At 34.4% G+C, this 12,174-nt stretch overlaps 1 protein-coding gene across 2 annotated transcripts in view; it reads left to right on the top strand.

Annotated features, from left to right (window-relative positions):
• The window catches only part of EPHA3 (EPH receptor A3), a 365,925-nt gene extending 354,520 nt beyond the window's left edge, over nt 1-11,405 (top strand). For both annotated transcript variants that reach the window (XM_059164417.1, XM_059164416.1), the window contains exons 16-17: nt 2,733-2,888; nt 8,607-11,405. In XM_059164417.1, the coding sequence (XP_059020400.1) occupies nt 2,733-2,888; nt 8,607-8,712 (262 nt within the window). In that variant the 3' untranslated portion in view covers nt 8,713-11,405. The remainder of the gene's footprint in view (nt 1-2,732; nt 2,889-8,606) is intronic.
• Nucleotides 11,406-12,174: the final 769 nt, after the last annotated feature.

Raw genomic sequence — 12,174 nt, 5'->3', positions numbered from 1 at the left:
TAAAAATTCCTTTTAAATGTCAGTAGAGTTGGCATGTTTGTAGATTTGCTTTACAGAAACGTTTCCTCCTGAGAACATGAGCTTTACCACATTTCCTAAATGATAATCAATGGTTATTATTCATAGATAAAACACTAAGCAGTTTAATTTTGTCAGGTCTGTTCCTTCTGTCTTTATTCCGTGCTACTTCTAAAAATATTATTGAATTGGTACTTTAAAGAGCTGAGTTTGTTTCTAAAATAAGGATAAATGTATGTTAGTATATTCTTCATTTGTTCTGTCTTCTGACAATTCTAAATTGCACCTCAAAAAATAGATTTCATTTAGGCAAAGTATTAATTTTTCATAGATCGGAAAATATGAAGTTTAGTTAACAAATCCTAACATTGGGGATTTTAAAAATAATTTAAAAAAATTTTAAGAGTTCAATGCTAATTCAATTCAACTGCAGTATCACAAAACATGAAAGATTCTGAAGGATAACTTTGAAAAGGTAAAAATCTAAATGTACCTTCTCAATTATAAGTTAAAGATTAGGTTATGACACACATATTTTTAATGTTAATAATATATATTATTTGCAGTAATGAAAACAGAAACTACAGAAGTGAGAATAGCATACCTATTTGCAAGCATTGTTTATAGAATCATTGTGAGCTTATAAAAGTTATTGGCTATTCTAATGAGGTCCCCAATTATACCTGCTTTACGAGATTGTTGCCCTATTATGCTCCTAAGATTGTACATGACTAAACTTCTAGTTGCTCAGAAAGATAATTAACAGCATCAACACATTCCTAGTATTTTTCATGAACTGGGATTATTATTTTCTTTTTGAAGTTTTAAAAACTTCAACCATTTGACTAGATGTATTACCTTATGTCAGAATAACAAATAGCTAACTGATATCATATTACATGTCTACACATCTCTGAGTTTCACTTAACATATGTACTCTTTTTTAAACCTCATTTAATCTTTAGTTGTGTGAAATCTACTGTGATGGTCATTCCCATTTTACAGATGTGCAAACAGACAAGATAAGAAAACCAATGGGGTTGCCTGGGTGGCTCAGTCAATTAAGCATTGGCCTCTTGATTTCAGCTCAGGTCACGATATCAGGATCATGAGATTGAGCCCAGTGTTGGGCTCTTGGGATCCTGCTAGGTGTACTGCCTGTTTGAGATTGTCTCTCTCCCCCTCTATCAGTCCCTCTGTCCTCACCTGCACATGCACTCACTCTTTCTCTCTCTCTTTCTCTCTCAAATAAGTAAATAAATCTGAAAGAAAGTAAGAGAGAAAGGAAGAAAGAAAGAAAGAAGAAAGAAAGAAAGAAGATCAGATAGTGTGAGCTATATCCAGGGTTTATCCCAAGCCTTATGGTTCCAGTGCTTGTGCACTAGACCTCTACATTTTGTGGAATATAAAAATCAAACAGGCCACATCTTGGAACCACAAAGTACTTAAGAGAAACATGAGAAAAGCAATATGAACAAAGTTCCACCAGTGGCCAGGAGTGTGGGCTTTGGTATAAAATAACTTGCCTCTAAATCCTAGTTTTGCCTTTTTTTGCCTGAGGAAACCAAGATTTGTGATTTAATCTCTTTTAGTTTTGGTTTCCACATCTATTGTAGGGACATATTATCATCAATGTTGTAAGAATTAAAGCCCTTCATATCTGTGTAACATGCTTAGTATAGAAACATAATATTCAATGTAATCATTATTGCCAGTTGTTAATATTCATCTCAAAACAAAGGTCTTCATAACTACTTTTGCTCAAGCTCCTTTCCTTGAGAGGAGAAAATGAAAAAAGAGGACAATCAATTTTCTATCTGGTAACTGGTCCCAGTCTTATGAGTCAAAGGACAATTATATGGGTCACTGAGAGCTGAAAAAACACCCCAAGGGCATTTTACCAAAAGGCTGCTTCTTTTGGCTCTCCCAGGATAAAAATATGGTCCCTTCTGTTTCTTTTATGTCCCTGCTGTTCCTTTTATTTACCAGATCTTGCAGTTGGGCATAGATCTATGGTAAGGCATGTAATTATATAAAACAGTTCTAGAAGTTTCCCTTAATGATGATTGTATTGTGCAATATAAACCACAGTCATGATATCTATTATCTATTTATCTCTCCCTCTTTCATCTTTCTCTATAAATCATGAACTCCATTTGATGTTGTCATATATGTGAGAATTTCATTTATTGTTACTCATCTACTTTTTCTATTTCTTTTGTGATTTTTATTTTTAATGACCTATGTGACATTATTTACATCTGTGCTGATTTTATGCCCTACCATAATTACAGTCTCAGTTATTCAACTGTCCTTTAGACAGCAACCTGTACAATGTCTACAAATGAACTTCCAGACAGTTAGGTATTCAGTATGGCATGTCTACTATAACTGGATCCTGAAGTGCCACCATCTTTGCTAATAGTTAAAGAAAATAATTGAAGAAGTATGTATTGGTCTATTTATGCATTCCACTGGCAAAGTTTTGATGATTTACAAAGCGGTCGTGAGTGGAGAGGGAAGCACTGAGACAAGATGATTGCACAGTATTCTTGCAAGCTGCCAGCTTGAACAGATGAAGCCTTCATGACAGATAAATTCCACAAATAAACAGGAACACCACATGAAGTCTGGAAGTTCCTGCTGATGTTGGTGTCAAATTTTGACACGCAGTAACACTGCTGACTCCTGATCTCTCTTTTTGTTTTTTGCAGGCCATCAAATCTTCTTCTGGACCAAAGCAATGTCGACATCACTACCTTCCGCACAACAGGTGACTGGCTTAATGGTGTCCGGACAGCACAGTGCAAGGAAATCTTCACAGGCGTGGAGTACAGTTCTTGTGACACCATAGCCAAGATTTCCACAGAGTAAGAGAAAAATTTTAAGACTGAATGATTCTGAAATTTCTGCTGGACATACATGTTTTGAATTAATGAGCTATACATGTTAGCTGAACCTCTGAGGTTCTTACTGTCCTCTGGGTCCTGGGTCTCTTTGTCAATGACATCTTCTAGATTTATGTGTGTTGATGTCTTTTCTCCCTCACCATAGCTCCCCACAATAGGTGTCTTTATTGAATTATGACCTTTCTCAGATAGACCAACAGATACATACCCACTCCCAGCCCTAATGACCCAAGTTCTTAGTTTAAGACATAAGAAAACATAGCATGATGATTAAAGCATTCCTGCATTTGTGATTTTCTGTTATTTATAACAAAGCCCAACCTCTATAGAAGAGGAAAATTAAGGACTAAGTGGATAGGATGGCATATAGGGAAACACATTAAAGTCTAAAAGTAGTTTCACAAATACTAAATAATTGTATTTCATCACTTATTATTGACTGTCTATCCTTTGAAGGGTATCATGTTAGAAACTGAAGTTATAAATATGTTTAAGACATAATATTATTTGTTTTCCTTAAAAGGCTTATAGTCAGATTGGAAAGACAGGATATGCATAATCAGTATGCATTAATTAGTGTTAATTTATGGTGTCATGTGTAAAGGTCAAATATCAAGTATAACATGCTGTGCTTCTTAGGGATTTTTGCTAAAAAGAATTCTTTGATATAATAAGAATCCTTTGAACACATGGGTCTAAGGCAAAGAGAGTTTATAAAGAATTAACTGAATCCAATATATAATCAATAAAATTAGTCCTCCTTCATAGGATATGGTAATTGGGAAGTGGAAAAGGAAGAGCCAGAAGCCATATTCTCCATCTCTCTGTGAAAGAAAACCAATTTAATTGATGTCCTAATTTAACTGCATTGTTTTTCTTTTTTTGCATAGTGACTTTTTTTTTTTGCATTTCCATGCACAAGTTCCTTTAGTCTTATTCTTGCCATTCAATATCTTAATATTCAAATGTTGAATACTTAAAGATTTTCATTGTCACCCTGTTGGTCATTTAAACAAAGTCACTGTGGAGAGCAACAGATTAGATGTCAAAAAGGAGTGTACAGTATAATTAATAGAGATACAAGTGCCTAACAAATAGGTAAAGCTTATCATGTATAATATAGCATTCCAATAGGAAACACAGAACTTCACAAAAAGATCTTTAGGAAGGGAACGTTCCTATTGAAGGAGAATTTGCTCTTAGAAAATAAACCCACTCCAATCTACTTGACACATGTTGGCTTTTCTGTATGAAGTGGAATGTAATGTTTATTGAATAGACTTCTGACTCAATCAACAATACCATTTGAGTTTCTGTGGTAGTTATTTTGATGAGACACAGTCTCAGGATATATTAATGTATTTAAATATTTTTATTAATTCTTATTTTAGTAATGTAAACAATTAGGGTTATGCTCTACAAGGCACCTGCTTCAGAGCACAGAGGCATAGCAAAGAACAAACACAAAGTTGGATATTTCTGCACCATTGCCAGATTTCCAAAGACAAAGGTATACAAATGTTTATTCTCCATCAAATATCAACACTCAGAGCTTTTAGATAATGAAAAAGCATGCTAGAGTGGATTAGCAGAGCACTGTTAATATGATTAACTGCTAGCTCACAGTTTAAATAGAGTCATATGTTGGGAGCTGTGAATGTGGTAATAAGGCTATTTGCTTAAAACGATGATGTAGTGGCATTTGCTCTACTTCCAAGTTTGGGATGTGTCTGTCTCCACACTCCACTGTTGGACAGTGAGCTCTTTTTGGCTGTTGAAAATATTTTAACTTAATTGTTATTATTTGAATGACCTATGAATGTACACGGAAGATGAAAGCTGACTTTTCCTGGGAGACTGCTCTTTCAGATTTGTCCTTCACACGAAGCCAGATGGTTCCACATCTACTTCAATCCCCACAATGTTCTTTCTCCTGTCCTATCTCCTTAATGCAGGGACAATGTAGAATTAACATCTATTGACCTAAAACTCCTTGAAAATAATTGTCTTGTGGATCTCTGCGGTGTGCTGTCCTTCATGCTCCTAGTTTTTATAACAAAAATGAAAATGTATTAAAAAATGCATAATACGCAATATGGGGAAATTAAATGAGGCAACATATTTACCTCAAATGTTATAAAATATTTAACTTGGTATTTCATCCTACCTTTTGCAGTCTTGGGCTTTTTTGTTTAAATGCGATTCTTTTGTGTCATCCAGACTCAATTCAGAAATGATTCTCTTGACAAAATAATTCTAGATATTCTTTTCAAATAGGACAGAATGCTTAAAAAAGGATATTGAGTTTCTTTTTTTTCTTCTCTCCAGATCTTCAAGTTACAGGAAAAGGGTCAATAGAGCTTCATATCCAAGTAAATAATTATCTATTTCAGTTAGTGTAGGGACTTCCTTGACACACAAGCTAATCAAGCTATCTAATTTTCAAATGAAATCCAGAAAATATGCAGTTTTGTTCAGTCAAAATAACACGTTTTAAAATATTATTGCAGAGCCTCCGATGGATTTAGGGAGGTTAATGTGAAATGGGAAGAGAGAACAAGAAAGGGCAAGAGTGCTTACAGAAACTGGAGAGAGCATTGAGTGTGTGCAATGAATATTAGGCAGATTAATTGCTACAGGTCATTATCCTGCACCCTTGGATGCCATTCTTACAGTGTCATCACCTATCCTTTGCCTTTGAAGTGCCAGCCAGATAGCTTATTAACCTCTGGTCTCAGTCTCGAGCTGCTCTTTAGACTTGAACTTTTCCACTGCTCTTCTGAATAGGGTAGTCAAAATGAGATAAGCACGTGGGAATGTTATTTAGACTACAGGAGCTGATGTTTACAACTATTTTGGACTTGGCAGGCTGGTGGGTAGGAGACACGTTGGCAGGGTAGGGAAGCTAGAGGGGACATAAAAATCTAAGCTAAGGTATAACCTAAAGAGATAATTACTTTATATTTTCTCCAAGAATCCTTTGCATTGAATATATACAAAATTATGTATTATTTATTTACATTGGGTCCAGGCACAGAATCTGAAATAGTCTTATGCAAGAGATTTCTTGAGGAGTGTGTTTAAGACATACATCTATTTAAAAAAAAAATGATGAGAGGGAAAAAAGTGATAAGGGGGACAATGTACTGAAGAACACTTGTCCCTTCCTGTTGGAACAAGAGTCATAGAGCTGGGCAAGTCATGAAAGTATAATATAGAATTGGAAGAAAGATGAGAGGAGAAATACAAAAAGATTGAGGATCTATTGATTCGTACAAATATATTTATATCTCCCTGTTTTCTGTCTGTAAATTTCTATAGTTAAGGATAAATGGGGAAATGCTTTTTATTCACTTAAAAGATAGATCCACGGTATATAAAGAAGCAAACACATATTCTCAGAAGCGGGGATCAACATATGTAAATAGCCAATGTTACTCTAAGGGAGAGTTTCATTATCCACAGTTACACAGAGCGGCAAGTCTGGTGTCACCGTATCTAACCACTAGCCTTCCTGGTGAAGCAAGGCTGCTAGAGGAAACTCAGAGAAGACTCAGACAAGATACAAGCTATACATTGAGAATTTATCAGCCCCTTGAATGGTAGCAGGGAGGTAAGAGCAGGTCATCAGGATTTTATTCCCAGCCTAGGTGATAGGAATGCAACCCCGTCTTGGTTAATTTTCTGTAGCAGATACATAAATATCATGTAGATTCCTTCTAAAATGGTTATCCAGTGTCTGCTTGTACACCTTTGTTGCTTGGGAACCCATTTTTTAAGAAATCAATTGGTCCATTTCTGTGTAATTGAACTCCCAATTTTTCTTTCTTTTCTTTATGATCAAAATGAAAGAAGCCCTTCTGTATGTTTCTGTGTATGTGCACATATTTGAATGCATATTTTTCCTTCTGGCCATTCTCAGTTAGCCTGGCATTCCTTGCAAAGCAATACTTTACTCCTCTATGGCCTTCCCCAGGTAAATATAATTTAGTCTATTTATTCATCCTTCATTAAGTAGATATTGAGCCACTACTAAATGATAGCCATTGTTCAAGGTGTGGTTGATAAACAGAGTACAAAACCGACAGGAATCCCTTTTCACATGGAATTCAACTTCTTATGGGACAAGACAGAGAATAAAGAAAATAAATCAGAAGGAAAGGCAAAAAGCTGGTTGGTGATAAATGCTTTAGAAGAAAATGAAACAAGGAAAGAAAGTAGGAAATGCAGATATGAGTGCAAGAGGTTTTGCAATATTAAATAGGAAGTTCAGTTAAGGAGTTCTGAGAGGGCTATGTTTGAGTCAAGACCTGAAAGAGGTGAATTTTTGAACGAATACTTGAATCAAGGTAATTTAATTAATCATTTGCACATGCTTAGCTAAGTCTCTCCCACATCCAAATGAAATTCCTTTTGTTCTTAAAATCTTTATTTTTGCATCCACAATAAAAAAAAAAATCTTTATTTTTAATGCCTGGTTTCTAGGTTTCTAAGTTTGAACTATTTTAAGTTAAATATTTTTGATAAATGGAAATCGATCATAGTCACTGCTTTTACTTGGAAAGGAATTTATACTTTAAAGAAATTGTTTCAGTTGTCTATGGCTATATAACTAACTACCTCAAAACCACAATTTTATTGTATATCACGATGTCATCAGTTATGAATTTGGGCAGAGCTCAGGTGGGTGATTCTTCTACCTAATGTTGGTGCTGACTGAAACATTCATCTAACATGAATCTGGTCTAGTCCAGAAGGCTTGAGATGATTTCCTTTATGTCTGCCCTGATGCAGACGGCTACACAGCTGGCAGTGTAGACTAAATGCTTGCACATGGTTTCTCCAATGTCATAGTCTCAAGCTAGTCAGACTTACATGGCATCTCAGGGCCCAGTGATGGTGTCTCAAAACACAAATGGAATATTATAATTTCTTGAGACCTGAACATGGAAACTGATACAGTGTTACTTCCAACATGCTCTTGCAGTAAAAATAATCCCCAAGCTAGCCCAGATATAAGGAAATTGGATAATGACCCACAAAGAATTTATCATCTATATTAGTTTCCTAGGACTGCCATAATAAATTACCACAAACTTATTATCTTAAACCACAGACATTTATTTTCTCACAGTTCCTGGAGCCCAGAATTTGGAAATCGAGGCATTGGCAGGCCCATATATGATCCAAAATGTCTGGAGTCGGGGAATCTTTCCTTGCCTCTTCTGGCTTCCGGTATATTCTAACATTCCTTGGCTTGCAGCAACATAACTCCACAATCTCTGCCTCCATCTTTACATGGCCTTCTTGTCTGTGTCACTTTGTGTCTAAATATAGTCTCTTTGGATTCAGAGCCCACCTTAATCTAGTACGATCTCATCTCCATCCTTGTCTTGATTATATCTGCAAAGACACCATTTCCAAGTAACGTCACATGGTGAGGTTCCAGGTGGACAGAAATTTTGAGGGGACACAAGTCAATCCATTAAACCATCTATTCTTCATAATGATGGAGGTGGAATCATCAGGATAGAGTACGTGGATAATGCAAAAATCAGAAAATTAGGTTCAAAGCACTGGGATATATGATTGTGCAAGATTTGCTGATTGAAAATCTTCTGCTAATATACCATCCAGGAAACCAAGATTCTCACCACACATTTTCTTTTTTCTTTACAGTGACATGAAAAAGGTTGGTGTCACTGTGGTTGGTCCACAGAAGAAAATCATCAGTAGCATTAAAGCTCTAGAAACACAATCAAAAAACAGTCCAGTTCCAGTGTAAAGTGTAATTTCTGGAAGAAAGTGGTGGCTGTGGAAGATCTAGTATCATTCTGCAGACAGACGATAATGCTGGAGATGCTGGTGGCAATTCCAAGCCCAATAAGACACTCAGATATGAATACAAATGCCTTAACATGGAATTGAAAGACTCTTTATTTTCCCCTATCATTTAGTGGATGGGAGGGGGGTGTATTTTGTTTTGTAATTGCTTTTTTATATTAGTTGATGGGTTAAATTAAAATTCTTCAGCGTGGAATGATGAAGAACTAGCATAGAGCCATTGATCATAAACTGATTATCATAAAAGCCGAACAAGTGTAATAACAAGATGAACATGGTGGCTCTGTTTACTAATAGCCACAAAAGAAAAGACTTGTGATATTTTTATACACAGAAGAAATCTGTAACAGGTATTTTGTTTCTTTAAAAGCAAGCAAAATAGAGGAGTTTATACCTCAAACTATCTGGCCATATATACTACCTTTTTCATTGTATTTTTCTCTTTTATCTGTTAAAAGCATTTAGAAATGAAGTTTGTAGTTGTTTTAAGTACTATACATTTTTAATTGTTAGCTTCTTAAGTATTACCATGTAAAAATGTGTCTTAATTTTGAAGAAAAGTACATATTTATTTTCTTTTGAATTGTTTTTATTATTTTCTATTTATAGCATGATGATTTAATTTGGATTTGTTACAGCCAAGTGCCAAATGTTCTTTAAAATTGTCAGCAGTAAGAAACATGGTAAACTAGACATGGGGAATGATGGGTTTCTTTCCAGATTTTCTGAACCATCCACTTCTATGTACCTATATCTGTATACAAAAAGAAAGAAACCAAACCCCTTCTCTGTTCATACATTACTTAAATCTCAGTTTGAATTATCCTATCCATTTTTGTCTCTCCATTTATTACAAACTGTATGCTCCTAATTTAGTGTAATATACTGGCTTGTATGTAATGGATTCTCAATGACATACCTGCCCTGCTCTGGTGCTTAGGAGACCATTAACTCCCTCCATTAGTAAAGGAGCTACATTTGAGCTCCTGAGTAGAGAATAGCTACACTGGAAAAAATTGGAATCCTATTTAGATTGCTGCATTAATTGGCAACAAAGCCTAGAGGCCAGTGCATGAGTTAAAAAAAATCACTTGCTGACTGGCTTTGAAATGTCACTTAATATCTTTGCTTAAACTTGTTGAACTGTTTATAGGGAATAATGAAAACTAAACTACTCATCTGTGTCACTGGGGTTTAGTTAATTTAATTAAACATTGTGATCATCAATAGCAGGTAATATTATCTTTAAGAGTCTTCCACTGAAATGCACCTGTTGTAATTTTGGTGTATAACTTAGAAGCCTTGAACTTCTCTGCATTTATTGAGCATCTGATTTTCACACGAGCTGGTTATCTAGCAAATGACTAAAAAAATCTGTAGACAATGGAGAGATCTCTCATTGCAGGAACTTAGATTTACTATTCCATAAGAGCCAAATATGAGTGTACTCAGTAATATTTGAAAAGGTATACCTGGTGGAGATCTAGCGACTAATATATTGTGAAGCAACATTTTAGTTCTATCTATATTCTTTCTAATGCTGATCGGATCATGTTATGGGAATAGACATGAGAAATGCATACGTCACAAGAGTTGGATGAATAAATCAAAGCTGCAACCCTTATGTTCTTATGCACAATGGAACACTATACACCTTACAGTCACAGATCAAAATTCACAAGTGCTAATCTGTTGTAAATTTAGTGTAATAAAGCTTAGGTTGTGTTCCTTCATGTATGAGATTATTTCTTAGATTTCTGCAATATTCCTTATAGTAAAATCATCCTACTAGAATTCTGTATTGGATATATAAGAGCATGAACTTTTTAAAAAACATATATGCGGTTATGAAATTAATTACAAATTTCACTTAAGCCTGCTAGAAGCAGCTAAAAGGTATTTTTTCTTTCTGTTTTTTTTTTTTTTTTTTTTTTTTTTTTTTAAATCAGATATTTTGTTTGTGTTTTGGAATGTTCATCAAGACTTAAATCTGGCTTCAATCTCATTTTTTCCCATACTAGCATTTACTTTCTTAGTTACTATTCTGAGAATACTCAAAATCTGTGCATTTCATGAATTAATAGAAGTTGAGATTTGCTAGATCTATTTCACTTCTTTTGGCTGTGGTTTCCATTTGAAAGTAGAGATTGTATACACAGTATATTGCTCTTCATTTTTTCCACTATTTTTCTATCTGACCTCTTATAAATTTACTTTACATGCTTTTTACTCTGTACATATGTAAACATAACAGTGTACGATTCTTAACTGTGGAGTAGAGGTACTAGAATGCTGATGGCCATCTCTTTGTATAGGACATGCATTGACTTTCAATAAACATGAAAACACACTTCACAATTTTATGTACCATATTATCTGTTTTGTATCTTAAATTTGATTTACATATATTATTTATTTCTGGTAACTCACGCAGTTTATGCTGTGCTAAGTATCAATTAAGCCATGTATAAATGTGATATGATTGGCAATATGTATTTACTTTAAACTTGTATTTTCAAAAATTACACATTTAGTTTATATCATACAATGTAGATGGCCTCTTACTAATGTAAAATGATTTGTAGTGGAAACATTTATATTTTTATAATAAACATAATGAAAATATTTTTTACAGATTGGAATACAGAAGTGGTCTTTGAAGCTTTTTTAAACATTATAAGATATGTGCTTATTTAAACAGCAAAATAATGAAATTTATATAAGCCACAAAGAATGTGCTTCTGTTTCTTTTTTCTCCAGTAGTGAGGAATGTTCATTTATATAATCAATTTTGTTGTCTAAATCTCATTATCAATAAGCTAGAAAAAATAAGCAGTAAGTATTACCTTTATCATTAAAAAACACAACTTTATTTGGCAAATATTTTGCTTATAAGTAACGGAAAAACAAATTAGGTTAAGGAGAACAAGAATTTTGAGCTCACAGATCTTATGTGAATCATTTTGGGAAGGAGAGTGAAATACTGAGATTGGCAAGTACTTAGTCATGTGCTTACCCTTGGAGACAGTGGGTGGGGCCAAGTGAATGGAATTGATGATCTACAGGATTAGAGGTATCAGAGTGGTTTCTGTCCAAAAGAAAATCAGCATGTCATTTATGAAAAAAGAACGAAATAGTTTTGGACAGGTCAATAAAACTGAAATGAAAAACAAACAACCACAACTGCAGATACTACTTAAGAAACACCTGATACTGTTTATAAAGTAGGTCCATTGTCATTTGCAATCTATTTAAAGAATATGATTATACATGAAAACCAAAAAAAGCTAACTAATAATATAAGCCAAGATGAGTGATCAAGAATTCCATAGAGACAAAGTCGATAGGGAGAGATCACCAAACAGGTCAGATTTAAGATTATATTAAGGGAGAAATAGCGCTT

The sequence above is a fragment of the Mustela lutreola genome, chromosome 2 (genome assembly GCF_030435805.1).
Source record: "Mustela lutreola isolate mMusLut2 chromosome 2, mMusLut2.pri, whole genome shotgun sequence".
In the NCBI taxonomy this organism is placed as follows: domain Eukaryota; kingdom Metazoa; phylum Chordata; class Mammalia; order Carnivora; family Mustelidae; genus Mustela; species Mustela lutreola.
Note: the sequence above shows the minus strand (reverse complement) of the source record. Positions and strands in the feature narration are given on the sequence as shown.